The 18,658-nt window shown below is 45.7% G+C and overlaps 1 protein-coding gene across 3 annotated transcripts in view; it reads left to right on the forward strand.

Annotated features, from left to right (window-relative positions):
- The window catches only part of SCaMC (Short Calcium-binding Mitochondrial Carrier), a 116,945-nt gene that overhangs the window by 60,520 nt on the left and 37,767 nt on the right, over positions 1-18,658 (forward strand). The window contains exon 9 of one of the 3 annotated variants that reach the window (XM_037435799.2): positions 7,018-7,135. The exons of the other annotated variants lie outside the window; for them this stretch is intronic. Within the exon in view, the coding sequence (XP_037291696.1) occupies positions 7,018-7,032 (15 nt within the window). The 3' untranslated portion in view covers positions 7,033-7,135. Of the gene's footprint in view, positions 1-7,017; positions 7,136-18,658 lie in introns of those variants that run through there. 3 annotated transcript variants of the gene reach the window in all.

An 18,658-nucleotide genomic window follows, 5' to 3' on the forward strand; every position in this document is an offset into this window, starting at 1 on the left:
GACCCACTCGGTTACACAGAAAACATCGCGGAACACTCTCCGGTGCACGCTTCTTTTGTTCGGGTGCTGATATCTTCGAATCTTCGGGACACTCCTTCTTGACTCTGGCCAAATTTGTGCCACCTTGCGCTTCCAAGAATTGATCAACCAATTCAAGCATGCCTTCAAGTGACTCAGCCTTCCTCTCTTTCAAGTACAGCGACAGGCTTGGGTGGCAACTAGTAAGAAATTGTTCTCTAATGAGGAGCTCTCTAAGCTCATCGTACTCCTGCGCTGTTTCTGAAAGTTCAATCCATCTGTCGAAATAATGGCTAAGTCGGGCAGCGTACTGCGTAGCCGTCTCACCATCAGCTGGCTTTCCTGTCCAAAATCTGTCCCGGAATTTTTCCACAATAAATCTAAATCGCTTCAGCAAAGCAGTTTTCACCTTTGCATAGTTGGCTGCATCGGTCGGCGTCAGCCTACCGTACACACCGAGCGCTTCACCACTCAAGCAAGTACTCAGAGCAGTTGCCCATTGATATTCCGGCCAATTCTGGCTCCTCGCAATCGTCTCAAATCAGTGAAGGTACGCGTCAAGGTCGTTCTTCCTTTCATCAAACGCTACGAGCAGCTTGCTTGGGTTCAAGCGGAAGCCGTGGTCCTCCCGTTCGCTGATTTCAACTCTAGCTTGGACCGGAGTTTCAATTCGCAGTTGCAAACGGAGCCGCTCGAGTTCTATCTCGTGCTGTCGCTGCCGTTCCCTTTCCTCTCTTTCTTCTTTCGCCCTCTCAGCTGCCAGTCTTTCTCCAGCTCCAACTTCAATTGCTGCTCTCTTTCTTCTCTCAACTGTCGCTCCTTTGCCTCTCTTTCTTCTTTCGCCATTTCAGCGGCCAGCCTTTTTCTCTCCAACTCAGCTGCTTTTTCTTCCTTGGCCCTTTCAGCTGCCGACCTCTCTCGTTCCAACTCAACTGCTTTTCCTTCCTTGGCTCTCTCAGCTGCCAACCTCTCTCTCTCCACCGCCTCTTTCTCCTTCTGGCTTACCCACTTCCGTAGTTCGGCGCCAGAAAGACCCATCTTCTCACCAAGAGCTACTGACTTTCGAGATCCATGGTGTCTCGCAGATAAAGTCTGGCCGTGTGCAAAAAGTATCTGCCTAAATCAGCCTATCGGAACACTCTCCTGCACTCGTTAACGAGAACACTGAACAACACACAAAATCGTTCCGATAGCACTATCAGCAACTCGAGGCTCTTCCTCACTACTTTGGACACACTGTGCATCAAAAGGTCCTTGTCGCGGACGCCAGATTAATTGTCACGGGTCCCGTTAATTAGGGAGGCGATCGCCGGCTAATTCTAAGGGCCGAAGTATCGGCCCCCCAAACCGTACCACGAAAGCTTGGAAAATTTAGAAGTGGTCCTATTTGGCACGCCAGCGGACGCCGGCTGTGGCCCAAAGAACAAGTCAGAGCCGAGAGTTGATAAACAAAACAAAACTATATTCTCAATTATGGCAGATCAACACGATACACAAGTATGCACACTCGACAATAGTTGAATACAATATGTCACCAATCAAACAATGTACTACACAGTACAATCAGTCACACTCGAAACAACGGACACAGGCAACAATACGCACTACAATACAGTCGCATGCATCAAACAACCAAGACACTTAAAGACTAAAGAGTTAGGAAACTTATTCAGTCCAAAGTCCTTGGAACAAAAGTCTGGATGATACTCTTGCGAGAATCACTCAAAGTCCAGCGTTGTTGTCGTTCCGCTGCCCCCGAAGTTTCTCTTCCAGGAAACCTCGTGTCTTCAATTGGCCGCTCTCCAAGCTCCAAACTTCTTCGACGGAAACACGTCGGCTTCACACACGCAGCTGTTGCCACGCGTCTTCGCTCGATAGCGGTATACCCACACTCTTGCCTGTAGCTCGAGTCTTCACCCCTCAGGTGGAAATCCTCTTCTTCTCCTCCTTTGTCACGTAAGACAAAAGGCTTCGCCCACACGGCGGAAGACCCTACGCACTCTAGTGCATACTTTCTTCTTCTCCTGCTTTGTCACTACGGACAAAACCTTCACCGACAGACGCGGCGGAATACTCTACGCACACTGGCGTTAACTTCCTTCTTCTCCTGTTTTGTCACTGAGGACAAAACCTTTGCCGACGACACGGCGGAACACCCTACGCACTCCGGCGCGAAATTCCTTCTTCTCCTGATTTCCCATCTCTGCTGCTCGGTTAAATACCTTCCGCGCGAGATTCCAGAAAATTCTCATCATTTCGTCGGCGCGATGCGCAGCGAAGGCTGGGGGAAAGCGCGAGACGGTACGAGGGCCATCTGCGACGGATGACGCAACCCTGCATCACCACGCCCCTTTCCATCTAGAACGTTCCAGGGCTTGCTCGGGCGCCGATGACGGGAGGTTTGTCAGCGAACTCACACTTCCGAGGGGAGAGGGACGCGCGCCCGGGGAGTCTTTCGATGCTTGTTTTCTTTATTTATTGTTGACCTCTCAGCGCTTCGTCGCGAGAATTTGGTGGCGCGCCCTTTTTGAGCGCTCGTTTTGTGACACGGGGCATGCTTTCTGCTAGTGTATGCGTACCTTTCCCGTCTGTCGTTTGCGTTGCGAGGATTAGTGTAACCGATCGCGTTCGCGATTGGTGACGTCAACACCGACGAGGTGCAAGTCAAGAACACTGACAAAGTGCGAGCCAAAAAACTGAGCACAAGCGCCTTCAACGCGTATTACCTCCATGTCTTTGCGTTCCAAACAAATGTTTACTCGAGTAAACGCTACATCGAGTTTTGCTTCAAACCATTCTTTCAGCACCCGTGTCGACGCCCGTTTCAACCAGGTCAACGCTGTGCGCACCGCTGCTGCTTCACATCCCATCAGGGTTCCCTTCGAGGAGATGGTCCATAGTTTTTTTTCCACTTTATGGGGGTAGTATATTTTGCATTCGTTTTTTTAAATGCAAAAATAAGATTCTGTGGTTAGCAGTGCATACATGAGACAGCCAACTATGACTACAAATATATTTTATATTACCATGCAATCATTTCGCAAAAGAGTTACGGGCATAACAAACCAAAAGTATAGAGAGTGTAGCAGTAAAATTTGTGACACTGAAAGCAGTTCCAAAACACTAATCACAATATATCTTGTGTGAGGCAGGTATCTTCACAATGACTGAAAAGGGAACAGTGCCTCCTTTGTGTGTTCCAGGCATAATTGGCTGAAACGGGCCGGGCCCAAACCTTTCGGGCCCAGGTCGGGTTCAGGCCGCATTTAAAAACCCCGGGCTCGGCGGGCTGAAGCATGAAGTTTTCAGGCCGAGTTAGGCCCGGGCTGAAAAAATCGGCCCAGGCACTCTAGCTTGGGGCACAATGTATGTCGATCGCATTGTGCTCTAGTGTTCAAAGTACCATTGGTCACATTGCTTAGCATAGATGCTCACAAAGTCTGCAATTTGTCAGGTTTATTTATTTAAAATTTTCTTGATATGACTCACCCACTGAAGTAATATAAGCCAACGACATTAACGACATTCCATGCCTTGTACTAAGACTGAAAGCTGCACGTTTAAGGCAATTTCTTTGCCTCCTTTGGAATTGTAAACTAGCAATTAACCCCTCACCCTATCTTTCATCTTCAGCATCAAAACTTACTCGCCACCATCATTCTAATTTTTTGACACCTTATTTCACAAAAATAGGTTTATTCAAATTTTCTGTTTTCCCACGCACCGTAACAGACTGGAATGATTCATTGTAGCACTTAATCACATTGGGATCATTGCAAATTGTATGCACTATATTTGTGTTTGCTATGTTTTGCTGTTTTTGTTTTTCTTGCCCCCAACCTGCTTGGACCTGTATAAGGTCTGCAGTATTAAATAAAGAAATTGTGCATCCATAGTGCATGTCAAAGCACGTGTCATATATTTAGATTACAAATCTTGTAGAAAGCCAGGCAAATTGGATTCATGATAAAGTGTTTGCAGTGCTTTTTGGGAAAAAAATAATTTGGAGATCAGTGCCCTATTTTTCTTCTTATAAATTTTTTGCTATGAAAGCACTATTAATGCATAAATTAATATAATGTAGTACAATGTGCCATGCAAACACCAATGCACCATGAGAGACAAAACTGATAGGTGAACATGCCTCATGTGCAGTGTCTGTTGCAAAATGCTATTTAAACAACCAATATCATTTGTCAACACAAGAGTCCACTAGGTAAACTACTAAACCAGTGGCTTTCACCTACAGATTTTCCAAATTGATGCTCCTCACTCACGTTTTACAAACTATGTTCGCGAGCACAAGTTTAAAGTCCTGAGCTTGGCTTCCACAGGTCTGCATATTGCACCATGACGATGGTTTTGCTCTGTTGGCCTCGTGAGCATATTCATGAATACTGAATTCACCAAAGTATAAGGATAGGCTGGAGCGTATATGGCAGGCTTTCCTAAATCATGATCGGCAAGTTACTGCTGTCATAGCAAAAAGTATAAAATCATTGCATTTTCCACTAATAGCATATGGGGCAGAATCTTGAAGGATCACGCAAAAACTCTGAAAGAAATTAGACTGCACAGCATGCAATAGGATGGTGGAAAGTGATCAACGTAATGTTCAAGGCAGAAATGCAGGACAGTGTATCATAAAACAAAGAGGTGATGCCAATACAATAAAGTTTGTTAATTCATCCCTTGTTTATTCGAAAAATCTAATACTTTGGGTGAGTTCCCTGGTCTTTGCAAGCATAGGCATTGTTTAATGGCATAAAATCCTCATCGATTTGGTCACATTGTTGCGTTAGCAGAGGTGGAAAAGTTGTGTCATTCACGCCATTTTGTGCCAAAGATCTTTACCTGCCCTGAAGCACCCCTGTTGCACAAAACTTGATCATCAGGACCATACTGTGCTGTAAGCACCGAAATCGAACCGCAAGGTATGACAGCCATCAAGCACAGTGCCCGAAAGAGTGTCTAAAACATTGTGTTTTCGGTTTCATTAAAATGACTATGGTTTCAATTTCATCATGGCTGTGATTGGCTATGGAGGTTGGCTCAGCAGGTGCTAAGGCCAACAAAAGAAAATAAAAAAGAAAAAATGAGGAAAGGGCGTTATTCAACTGACCTATGCAAGGAAGCCTTTTTTAGCACTCCTCTTCAACCTTTTTAGGCATTTTCTCTTTCTCTTTCTTCCATGCTCCTGACCATTGGCCTTGTGTGTGATGCCTCAAGTACTTTTTTTTCCCCAAGATTGTCGCATGACTTCCTCTTCTTTGTCGTTACACCTCTCTTTAGGGTTCTTGGTGCAGCATTTTCACAATTTTTTCATGTTTGCCGGTACATATTGTTCAGTGCCTCAACTAATGGCGAATGAGCGAAAGTAGTTGAAGTTTATTTTTGGCTCATCGCAGAAAATGATTGATTTTATTGGAGGTTAGACTATACAGGGTGTCCCACGTAACTTTAGCCACAGTTTAAAAATATGCCAGAACATGTAATTACGATGCGACCAAATGCATGTTGCTCACCATTGCCTGGAGTTAGTCAGTCTATTTTTTTTTTCTTCAATATTGTTTAATTAGATCTGTTTAATTAACTTTTGAAGGAACGAAGATGGATAAAAAATTTCCAGGAGAAAGTTGCAGATCGGTTTGAAAAACGTCTTAATAGATAGTTTTGAACTTTATATTGGTTAAGTAGTAGTGTTTTTCTGCTAATTACAAATGCCCTTGAAATACAGAAAAATGCCACGTGACAAACCCACTCGCATGTCAGTGTGCACTATGATTCTATAGTGCTCCCTAACTTTCTGTGAACGAACGACGCGCTTCCCTCGCACCTGTTCATGACAGCGATAAGCAGTCACAGCGGTTATTGTTTTTGTGTCCGATAGCAAAACATGTTCATCGCAAAGCCACCATCGTTGCGGCCCTGCCGAGATAGCACAATAGGGTAAATGCTATGGTTGTTGTTACGTGGAACATTAGGGAGCACTAGAATCATTGTGCGCACTAGCACACGAGTGTGGTTGTCACGTGGTATTTTTTTGTATTTCGTGGGCATTTGTAATTAGCAGAAAAACACTAATTCCTAACAGATATAAAGTTCAAAAATGTCTAATCGGATGTTTTACAAACCGATCTACAACTTTTTCATTGAATTTTTTATCTGTGTTCATTTCTTGAAAAGTTAGTTAATTAAACATATATAATTAAGCAATATTTGAGAACACAAAAAAAATAGTCAAACTCCAGGCAACGGTGAGCAACATGCGTTTGGTCGCGTCGTAATTACGTGTTCCGGCATATTTTTAAACTCTGGCTAAAGTTACATGGGACACCCTGTATATACTAGCTTTGCGGCCTCCAACTTTTTGTAGTTCTGTATGTCGAATAAAGCATTTCAGACACTTTGCCCGCACTTGTTAATTCAGTTCACTTTTGTAGTGAGTGAGGCAGTTGCACATATTTGCTTGAGATCTTTGGTTTTATCTTTGCTTTGGAGATGGTTGTTATGCTTTTTAACACACGCTAGTTACGTCATCTACGTAGGCACTTTGTGGCTGGTTATGTTCGTGTACTCCAGGGACCCTGTGACTGATGAACACAAAGCTATTTAGCTTTGCACTCACTAAAATCCCTGATCGAAAGAATGCAATCAAATCCCCCCCTCGTTTTACTGGGGGGGGATTTGATTTGATTTGCCTCCTCCGTAACTTATGCATCTGGCATATGAACACTACTGCATTCATGTTTGAGTAGACATAATTAGTACAGCCATGAGCCGACGTAAGGCTGATAGTAATACTGTAGTTGAGTAGACAGGAGGAGAGGTCAGTAAAACAGTGTAAAACTCTTTCGGAGCCACTCATGAAATATTCCTTGCCCATAGGGCTCTTTGAACTCATGCTCATCAGTTTACCTAACCTGGAGTTAGACTCACTAAAATTTTTCTCAGTCGGACTCACTCAGACTGATGATCATCCAAATATTACTCACCCAGGCCCACACAGACTGACTGCAGTTCGATCTGTCCAAGTGAGTCTGACACTTCAATGACCACATGACCCTGGGCACTGTGCACATAGTAAAGGAAAGACGTCTCAGCAGTGCTGAGGAGCTCTCTATCCTCTCCTTTCACTGTCATGGCATTACTCAAGATATGTGTCCGGGCACTGAGACTGATGTTGTGAGCTGGCACTGTAGACCCACCACGCCTAGGTTCTGTATAGCATTTGGTTGCAATAGCACATACACTTGTGATGAGGTATCATTGTGAAAGTTTTTTGAGATTCCTTCCTGATGATTTCTCATCGCTGTTTTGTTGTCATTTCGTCTGTTTGTGGGCTTATGTCGATTTTTTTTATAAATGTGTTCTAGTGATTTCCTCTATTTTTCATCTTCTTTAATTCCTTGGCAACTCTTGCATATCTAGTCATTGATCTGAAAGTTGTACTAGGTAGGTCTGAGCTACCGCTGTGGGTGAGGGACACTAGAAACTGGTAGTTGATGCCCATGACACTGTGTGAACTAAACGGCACCAGTGCTTTTGAGTGTAAGAGCCGAGAAGGAAACAGCTGGAACGGATCAACACTGTTATCTTATATATCATTTTGTAAAAAAAAAAATGTGAAGACATAAAGCATACACTTCTTTAATCAATAATTGACTCTCTACTGATATTGTCGACCATAATCTGCGACTGCATCATGCGTGCACGTGTGCATCTGGTATGTGTAAAGAAGACTAGGGTGATGGGTCAATAAGAAATCTAGTTACTGTGATCCGTGTCCTTCCTACTTTCTTCCCCCTCCTCCTAGTTACTGTGAAGACGCATTGGGCTGCATTGAAAGCAAGTGACAAAATGCAAGGAAGTTTCAGAATAGTACAGCCACGAATCGACGTCTTGCCCGCGCCCAGACCAAGAAGCAATGTTCTCTTCTTTCTCCACTTCCAAACGATTTCACACTACAGTTGATGGCTCATACTCATTTACCTGTGACATTATTCCCTCTCCTCGAAAAGCATGGTCTCGATGCTGGTGATGAGCATTGAAAAAAGATTGAGAAAAAAAAGACGCTACTATGTAATTTAACAACTGTGTCATAGGCAAAAAATAAATAAATAAATGGGCTGGTGTCACTGAAGTACTCAATAAAGAAAGGAGTTAAGACACAAGACACATAGAAAAGAAACAAAAGTGACAAAAAAAGTAGTCATTGCATGATAAGTCGGTCCACGTTCGATTGACGACGTGAGAAATACGATTGACGACGTGTAGCGGCATGCGTCGGCAGTTTGGCAAGCCTGAATACTGCATCAGGCGAGTTGACGGGCCTCCTCGGTGCATTGAGCGAACAAGGCAGCATCCGCGTTGAACATGCTCAGGTTGTTTGGAAAGAGCATTGCATCAAGCATTGTAGTGACCCCTCGACCATGAACTAAGCGAAATGGGGTGAAACCTGTACTCTCTTGGACTGCTGTATTGTAAGCAAAAGTTACGTAAGAGTATATCGTCCCAGTTCTTGTGATCAACGGCCACATACATTGACAACATATTTGCAATGGTCTTGTCTAACCGTTCAGTGAGTCATTTTGTTTGGGGGTGATAACCCGTGGTTTTTCGATGTTCTGTACCACTTAGTCTCAGCACTTCTTGAAGCATCTCTGCAGTGAAAGCTGTCCCACGATCAGTAATTATCACAGCTGGCGCTCCGTGACGAAGGACGATGCTGGAGACCAAAAACTGGGCGATTTCGGCTGTGGTAGCTTTTAGCAGGGCCTTTGTTTCACTGTAACATGGTAAATAATCTGTGGCAACCACAATCCACCGATTTCCATATGAAGACGTGGGAAACGATCCGAGCAAGTCAATGCCAATTTGATGGAATGGCGTTTTCGGTGTGGCGTTAGGCTGTAGTAGTCCTGCTGGTCGGACAGGTGGAGTCTTACGGTGTTGGAAGTCGCGGCATGTGTGGACGTACTGCTTGACTGTCTTCGCGAGGCGTGGCCAGTAGTATGAGCGGCGAATTCTTTCCAAGGTGCGCGTGTAGCCAAACTGTCTGGATGATGGTTCGTAGTGACAAGCATGTAAAATATCATCACGAAGCGAGGTCGGCACAACCAGTAGATAAGTAGCCTGGGTATGCTCGAAATTCTTCTTATAGAGGACTCCATCCCTGATGCATAATGAGGCCAGGGAGCGTGCGAAGTTTCGAGGAAGACTGCTTTTTCGGCCTTCCAGGTAGTCAGTCAGCGGGCTTAGCTCCATGTCGTCGCGTTGTTGTTGAGCCAAGTCGGTTGCTGATGCAGAGGAAAGGAATGTATCGTCCTCTTCAACGTCCGCGTTCGCACTTTCGATTGGCGCACGTGAGAGACAGTCAGCATCGGTGTGTTTGCATCCTGACTTGTGAATGACTGTGACATTAAATTCTGGTAGCCGAAGGCTCCACCGTGCTAGACGACCAGAAGGATCTTGGAGGTTGGCGAGCCAGCATAAAGAATGGTGGTCGCTATCTACCCTGAATGGGCGACTGTACAAATAAGGCCGAAACTTTGGTATAGCCCGAACAACTGCTAAACATTCTTTTTCTGTTGCAGAGTAGTTTTTCTCTGCAGATGATAATGTTCGACTTGCATAGGCAATCACGCGCTCTACGCCATTTTGCCATTTAACCAATACAGCTCCAAGTCCGAAGTTGCTGGCATCAGTGTAGCTCTGTGGCAGCGTTGTCATCAAAGTGACCGAGTACAGGTGGGGCTTGGAGATGGTTTCGTAGCATGTCAAAGGCGTGACGCTGATCCTGACCCCAAACAAATGGTATGCCGTCTTTTGTAAGTTCATTTAAAGGTTCAGCGATTTTAGAAAAGCCTTTGACAAAGCGTCTGTATTATGTACACAGCCCTAGCTATCGGAGGAGATCGCGCTTGTTTGTTTGGACAGAAAATGGGGGAACATCTTTCGTTTTCTCACGGTCTGGGTGTATATCGACGTGACTGACATTGTGACCAAGAAACTTCAGTTCTTCGAAAGCAAAGTGGCATTTCTCAGGTTTGAGAGAAAGTCCATCTGTTCGAATCGCCTGAAAAACGGTCTGTAAGCGCTGGACGTGCTGCTCAAACGTGTCGGAGCAAACGACCACATCGTCAAGGTAGACAAGACACGATTGCCATTTTAGCCCAGAAAGAACCATGTCCATCATTCTTTGAAAAGTAGCTAGCGCCGAGCATAAGCGGAAGCGAAGGACCTTGAACTCACAGAGTTCATCGGGAGTAATGGAGGCGGTCTTTTCGCAGTCGCGCTCATCAACAGAAATTTACCAATAGCCGCTGCGTAGATCCATGGAAGAAAAGTAACGAGCGTTGCGAATGCGGTCCAGCGAGTCATCTATTTGTGGTAAAGGATACACGTCTTTCTTCGTGATCTTATTAAACTTTCAGTAGTCGACGCAAAATCGTAGGTACCATCTTTTTTCTTTACTAACACAACAGGGAACGCCAAGGGATTGGTTGATGGCTGTATGACATCGTCCTTGAGCATCTGCTGGACCTGTTGGCGTATAGCGTCTTATTTTTGCAAGACTCTGTAGGCGTGTTGTCGAATGGGACTCTCGGTAGGCTCGGTGATGATACGATGCTTGGCATGCGGTGTTTGGTTCACTTTCGAAGTCGTAGTAAGCAATCCCGAAATGAGTTGAGTAGCTTCAAAAGACGTTCCCGTTGTGCGGACGGTAGACCCTGGATTATGTCAAGAGTGCTTGCGAATGTCATGGCGGAATGGTCGCACGACAATAGAGCAGATAATGTTGAGGGACCAGGGACGTCGGCAATATCCTCAAGGTATGCGATTGCAGTGTGTTTGGTAATATGGCGACACTCCTCGCTGAAGTTCGTGACTAATAGGCAAGCCTGCTTTCTACTGGGCTGAACAATACCTCGGGCAACGCAGATTTGTTGTGAAAAAAGTAGGGACAAATTTCCTTCTGCAATTACAGCATCGGGGACGTCTTGGTCACATTCAACGTTGATAAAAAGGCTGCTGCGGGGAGGCAGAGTAACAGATTCAGAGGATACACGTAGGGCAGCCTTCGATGAGCGGGCGTTTTCCGGTTCGGGATGAAACGGGTCCTCGAACGACACCTGCAAGTCTCGTAGGTCAATAATTGCGCCATATTGGCGAAAAAAAGACCAGTCCTAGAATGAGTGGATGGGAGCACATAAGTAATATGAGGAAAAACTCTGTGAACGTCGAAGCATGAACTCGAACACGGGCTGTGCACATTCCAGTCAGCGTGACGAGGTGGCCCCCTGTCGTGCGCAACAGGGGTCCTTGCCAAGGGGTAGTTACTTTCCTCAGTTTGGATGCCAGGGCGCTGCTCATAACCGAATAAGTGGCGCTGGTGTCGACGAGGGCAGTGACAATGTGATTATCGACGTGTACGGTGATGTCGGCGAAAACAGTCTTATGACTTCCGGAAATGACTGAAAAATCAGAACGGTGTTCGTCGAATCTTGCGTCAAGGGAGGCTCTTTGACAGTTCGTTGGGATGCGGCTTCACCCCCAGGAACCGCGGTTTATAGTTTCCCCTGTGCGGACTCGGTGACCAGCCTCTGGAAGGAGCATACGATGACGAGCGAGAGCTAGGTGATGTGGGGCAGCGAGGTGATGGGGATCATGATCGGTCGCGTTGACCAAGGCGAGGATCTCGCTGGCCCATAAGGTACGCTTCGATGTCACGGGGATGCTCATCGTAACGCGGGCACCAAGCATCGGGGTGGAAGCCACGGAGACAAAGTTGGCGGTACTGGCATTTGCGGTAGACATGACCCGCTTCGCCACAGTAATAGCGGAGTGGGCAGTTATCCGACGTATGCCACATGCTGGCCTTTGTGATGTTCTGTTGCGATCCAGACGTATGATAAGTGGGTGCACTCGGAAACCTTGAGGCGGGTGGTGGAGTCGAAGAGGTACCCTGGAATCGATGGCTAGCCAGATCTATTGTCCGCATAGTGGGATCAGGAGCATGTGGTGCAGGAGGTCGCAGGGCCGCCGCATAAGTCAGCACAGGGGCTTCAGGCCTTGTTGGTGTGAGTGGGGTGACCACCTGTCTGATTTCATTTCGGATTAAGTCTACGAGAGCATTTACGGGTGATAGGGGTCCCGCTGCTTGGAGTTAGCGCAGCTCGTCTCGCACGACGCTTCTTATGAACTCTGCGAGGGCATGCCTCTCGCTGTCAGCCCCGATAGAGCATGCAGTAGTGATGACATCGTGGCGTTCATACTGTGAAGACCGATGCTGGAGAGTACGCTCCATTGTGGTTGCCTCATTTATGAACTCAGCCACAGTCGTCGGCGGATCGCGCACGAGTCCGGCGAAGAGCTGCTCTTTTACCTCGCGCATTAAATGCCGCACCTTCTTTTCCTCCGACACTGCAGAGTCGGCACGCTTGAAGAGTCGAAGCATATCCTAGACAAACATCGAAACTCTCTCGTTAGGTCGTTGGTTCTGAGACGAGATGACCTGCTCCGCTCTCTTCTTCCTTTAGGCGCTACGGTACGCATCGCGAAACTGTCGGCTGAACTCTTGCCACGTCGCAAAGGAACCCTCGTGATTCTCATACCACGTTTTGGCAGAGTCTTTCAACGCAAAATAAACTCATCGTAGCTTGCGAGCTTCGTCCCATTTGTTGATGCTGGCAACTCGATCGAAGTGGTCAAGCCAGTCAACATCGTCATAAATGTCTCCATGATATGAGCATGGTGTTTGCGGCACATGAAAAAACATGCAGGAGAAAAGAATAGGCGTCGTTGGTTTGACTCGCCTGGTTGGTAGTCGAGGTTGCCATCTCGTCTTGAGAGAGAGGACCGTATTCGGGAGATAGTCCTTGCAGGGGGCGACTGCTTCTTGCCGTGGGAGCTGTGGCTGTCTCCAAGTAGCTCGGTGTGTCGGCTGAAAATCTGGAGACAAGGCGCATTTACCCCGCATCTCCAGCAGTGCCATGAATGGAATAACAGAGACAGCCACGAATCTACGTCTTGCCCGCACCCAGACCAGGAAGCAATGTTCTCTTCTTTCTCCACTTCCAAGTGATTTCAAGCTACAGTTGATGGCTCATACCCATTTACCTTGGACAGTATAGTGATGATGACTACTGGTTGAGGGAGAGGGTATGTCTTATAAAGGATTGGATTCAGCGTAGCCTTCTGGCACGAGAAACATGCTTGTTCTTGCCATGTGCCATCTGAGCTGTATAGTGGAAATATCGTATGCAGCACTCTTGCTACAAGGATTCTGGTGAAAAAAATATATATAAAGGATGCTGAAAGGGACAGTAAAGAGAAAAACAATTTTTCTGCTATTTGGTAAATTACCCTTTCCCAATTAAAAAATCACCACCTGCGAGGAGACGCTTGGTAAATAAGAAAATGTGCAAAAAAAGTAAATGCGGGTGGCAACACCACCTTGGAATTCCTGCACCAATTGTTGTGATGTCATAAATTTTGATGATGTTTACTAAGGCCTAACTAGCTCCTAATACGTAAAAATGAAGCACAATGTCTGCTGCTTGGGCCAGAACCTTGTCATACGAAGTTTAAGGAAATTTCGTTGAGACATTGAGACAATGTTGATAAAATGCGAGAAGTACACTGAAATTCGTGACATCACGTGGGAAAATTTCACGCTCAAAATGGCTCTTTAACCTTGATTTTCTCCTCTAATAATAAATTTATGATGGTAAGATTATCGACATTAGAGTTCTCAAAGAACACTTTATCCATTTAAACCACTTCACTGTTTGACTTCAGTGTCGCTCTAAGGACCCCTAATAGCTAAATGCTTCTTTCTGGATTTTATGCTTTATTTAGTAGCTTTGTGTCTGATACTCCCAAATTTAAATTGTAAATGCTCTAATGTATTGTTAATAAATGGTAGCATAGTTAATTATGACCAATATTGGTGTCACTTCAAAACACCCACCTAAAATCGTGAGTAGAGCCTCATTACACTGGAGTGCCGTAAGACTACATGCGCTCTATCTTTAGTGACATGAGAGTGCACTTCTCGAATTGGGGAGCCGAATTCAGGAAAAAATGAAACATGGTTGTTGCGGTATCAGTTAATATGCGACATACTTGGAACGTTCTCCGAATCAACATGTGACACCCATTTGGCAAGCTCCCACTAGGCTGTCGAGAATGTGTCCCTTAGGAAAATAAATAAATAAATAGAAACCATCTTCGCTCTGTAAGGTATAGTCCCGGTCCGGGGCCAGTCATAATATTGTGTGTTCTCCACAAACTTGTCTGGAACCTTAAAGATACACCCTTAACTCGTCAAACTTCACGCAGGGTGTCCAACTGCTTCATATAGGTGGCAGTATAACAAGGGGTTCCCTACTCGAATAAGCACTCACAATTACTTTAACACGGAATTAAAATATTTTTGACACACAAATCACGCTGGTCTAGTGGCTAAGGCACTCGGCTGCTGACCCACAGGTCGCGGAATCGAATCACAGCTGCAGCAACCCCATTTTTAATGGTGGCGAAAATGCTTGAAATTCGTATGCTTACTTAGCTTTAGGTGCACATTAAAAAACCTTAGGTGACCAAAATTTGCAGTGCTCTTCCCTAGGGCATCTCTCATAATCATATGGCAGTTTTGGGACGTTTTACTCCAACAATTATTATTATTATTATTATTATTATTATTATTATTATTATTAAACTGTCTTTAACACAATGTTCTCCACTAATAATCAGTCAGGAGTGCACATATCCAGCGCAATCAAACAGCTCAAACATCTTGATTAGCACTGACAGTTGGGCGAGTTGGTGTTGGTTCATAGTTATGAACAGTAAAAAAAACACACACACACACGGCACACAGATGAAGAAAAACCACACAAACATGGGCACCCATGTCGGTGTGGTTTTTCTCCACCTGTGTGCCGTGTGTTTTTTGCGCCTTTCATTACTATGAACAAACATCTTGAGTTTGCAGTTTGGTGTTTATGGGTCCTTTATTTTTTGCATATATGCGGGGAAACATTATTGGCATTCCAGGCCCTGTTCACATCCCTTTCTCAATTGCTTCTCAGTGGATACCTCAACCACACCTTGAGAGAAGGAGCACCTGTGCACATGACATTTGCTGTTGTCTCCTTTTCTAGGCTACTTACTTACCAAGTACAGCACAAAATACCTGTTGTGCGTTTGTAAGGCAATATGCACACCTACATATATGCAAACTTTGTTGATACTGTGGCTGAAGAAGATGATGAATTATTGTATAGCTCTTTGTAATCGGTGGGCAGCTTTAAACCATTCATTAAGCCTGGTGTGATTGAGCACATCTGTCTCTAAATGTTATGCCTGTTAAATATGACTCCTCAGTTGATGTGGCACCTGTATAGTGGTGTTTTTCAAACCAGTTCCAAGCACTGGAATGGCTTCATAGTAGAACTCCTGACTGCCATATTAAATGCCTCAGTTTGAGATTTTTTTAAACACGTAAGCATTTTGTGCAAAGGTCCACCATGGCTCCACTGACGTAATTGCATCACATATATGATGTTGCAAAATATACACTAACAAATGGCAAAAAGAAACTTGCAAGAAAAAGTTCCGTCACCAGGAGTCGAACCTATGACCCATCGCTTCGCGGTGTATAGCACGAAATGACTCTGCCATAAAATGAATGTGCTTTGGAGTACTAACAGCAAGCTATTTATGTACACCGTTTACTGTTGGCAATACTCGGAGATGGGGGAATTCAGCATGCTTTTGTTACGACAAATAAGATGGCGCAATAGACGTGAGGGTGCGCTTTGAAGAATGTAGCTCTGCGCGTTGCAATGGAGTACTTGTTCGATTGGAGTGGTTTGTACGTCGTGTGCTGACGTTGAAGCTCTAGAGAGCACAAAGGTCGCTTCGTTCACTGCGGTGGCCACATTTGCTAAATAAGCGCACTGCTCAGGCACAAAGAAGTAACGGTGGCAGTTGTTAGTTCGCACTCGCTCATGTACTTCGAAATAGGTGCAGGTTAAAGAACCCCAGGTGGTCAAAATTTTCAAAGTCCTCCACTATGGTGTCTTTCATAATCATATTGTTGTTTTGGGAGGTTAAACCCCAGACATTATTGTCTGTTTGTTCTCGTTCTGTGTATACTTGTGTGCTCATTTCGAGCATCCTTCTTTGTGCTTGAAGAGCGCACTTTAAGTGTCAAGCTGTGACGGTTAGTTTTCACTCATTCGGTGTATGGTCTTTTCGAGCAATCTTTCTGCTTGAGGAGTAAGCTGCAAGTTCCGAGCTGCTTGTCATTTTTTGCATGAAATTACAATTTATTGCTACAGCAGTGATTATTTTCCCTTGTGGTGAAACAATGCTCGATTCCAATTAAAAAAAAAAAGGCTTGACAACCTCTGTGAAGACACGTTTCACTTAAGTGTTTTACGGATTCCTATGACAGAGGGATCTGCCATGTTTTTTTATTTTCATTCATCAGGAATTTTTATTGACGCACAACCCCGCTGATGCTAAAACTGACACCATATATTCTGTGACGCAGGCTCTTCAACACCGTTACGTTATTATTTTTGTATCATGGAGACTGGTAACTACCGCTTATCTCTCTGTATATCGAGGTGAGCATGGGGGATAATATGTATCACTGCCTGCTGTACAAGCCAAAAGCACAACACTTAGTCCTAGCGGTATTTAACTTGAGTGCGACTACTGTGACATGAGGGAAATGTCTTTAGGTACTCGTAGCTTTTTTTAATATTGTACAGATAAAATTTAATAGTGCACTAATAAACTTTTTTTAGAAACTTTCAAAGAGAGATATTGTCTAATCACGTTCATTCATTCAAACTCAAGAGTGTTACCTTTAAAGAATAATTTTTTCACTTTTCACCTGTTTCTAGTATATCTCACATGCAATTCTACTGCCATTCTAGAGCATAACATAACAAAAAAAAAAGTTTTTAATTTTCAAGGCAACCTTACTACTATTTCTAAAAAAGGTATTACACATGGTTATCATGCTAAGGTCTGAACACGATTGCTGTGCATGGTCAGGGCATAAAATAAGGCTGCTTAACAGAGTTGTCTGCATTGCATGCTGGCTTTTAACTTCATTTCTGAACAGTGTAGCGAAGCCTCCCAACTATGAAATGGGTCGAACTCTTGAGTACCTCCTAGTGGGGCTACCCAACAAGGACGCCGCTCGCGCTGAGAGCCTGTGCTTGGCCGTGACTGTCGCCATTGTATATTCTCGCTCGTTGCCGGTTAATAAATGCCTTAACAATTTGGTGGAGAGTGCTGCGATCCCCGTTTATGCCTTTGGAGCTACGAACACGTACCCTGCCATCTACTATGTACCACGACACTTCTCAGCAAACGCCTCCTCCTATGCCACCCCCTTGTCCCGGTGTTCCCAGAATCCGCGATCCACCCATCTTCACTGGCGCTGATGGCACTGACGGGGAGGACTGGCTCGCCATTTAAGAGCGCGCGAGTGTCCCCAACAAATGGGACGAGGACGGCAAGCTGACCAACTTGGTATTCTACCTTACGGGTGTTGCCAGTTTGTGGTACAATCACGCGTCTGATTTTGCCACCTGGTCCGATTTTAAGACTGCAATCATCAACGTCTTTGGCCGCCCTGCTGTTCGCAAGCTGCAAGCCGAGCAGCGCTTACGTGAACGTGCTCGGGAGGCTGGTGGGTCATTCACCAGCTATATTGAAGACGTCCTGGACCTATGCAACAAATCTAATCCCACCATGTCTGAGTCTGACAAGATCCGAAACATCATGAAAGGCATTGACGATGATGCCTTCACGATGCTGCTCGCCAAAAACCCCGGCACAGTGGCTGAGGTCATCACACTGTGCCAGAGCTACGAGGAGCTCCGCCGGCAGCGTTCGATGACCCGACGTCCCCCACCACGCTTGCTGGCTTGGAGGCCAGTTGTGACCAAGTGGCGTTGATGGCAGACCTAAAGTCCTTCATCCGTGAGGAAATCGCGTGTCAGTTCTCGCTCCTGCCCTTTGCCCACCAACCGACTGTTCAACAATCGCCTACTACCCTTCTCCCTCCCATCCGTCGAGCGATTGAACAGGAAATAGCGGAGGTAATGCCTGCGTACCACCCCCGACAGCCTCCGGCTCCTGCGTTCCCGAGTTACGCGCAAGTGGTCGCCAGGCCGCCCCAGGTCGTTCCAGCACCCGCCCCTCTGACTTACGCCGAAGCTGCTGCTCGACCTCCGTCCTTTGCAGCGGGTATGCCCGCTACGTATGTTGACGTAACCTTTCAGCCTCAGCTTCAGTCCACCATGCAGCCACCGTTCCGTCCATCGGCCCTTGCGACATGGGTGAGACCTACCCCGGTTAACAGATGGCAGACACCCGACAACCAGCCCATCTGCTTTGCCTGCGGTTACGCCGGTCACGTGGCCCGTTATTGCCATCGCGTACAGCCGGCTCTAATTTCTTCACCTGTTGCAAGGCAACTCAGCTGTCCTTATCGCGAAGAATTGCCATCTATGCCACCTCGATCTCGCCCAGGTCCACCTCGAAGATCGCCGTCTCCACGACGTCGTTCCCTGTCCCCCATGCGGCCAAGTGCGGCTGCTCATGA

The sequence above is a fragment of the Rhipicephalus microplus genome, chromosome X (assembly GCF_043290135.1).
Source record: "Rhipicephalus microplus isolate Deutch F79 chromosome X, USDA_Rmic, whole genome shotgun sequence".
NCBI classification, from domain to species: Eukaryota; Metazoa; Arthropoda; class Arachnida; order Ixodida; family Ixodidae; genus Rhipicephalus; species Rhipicephalus microplus.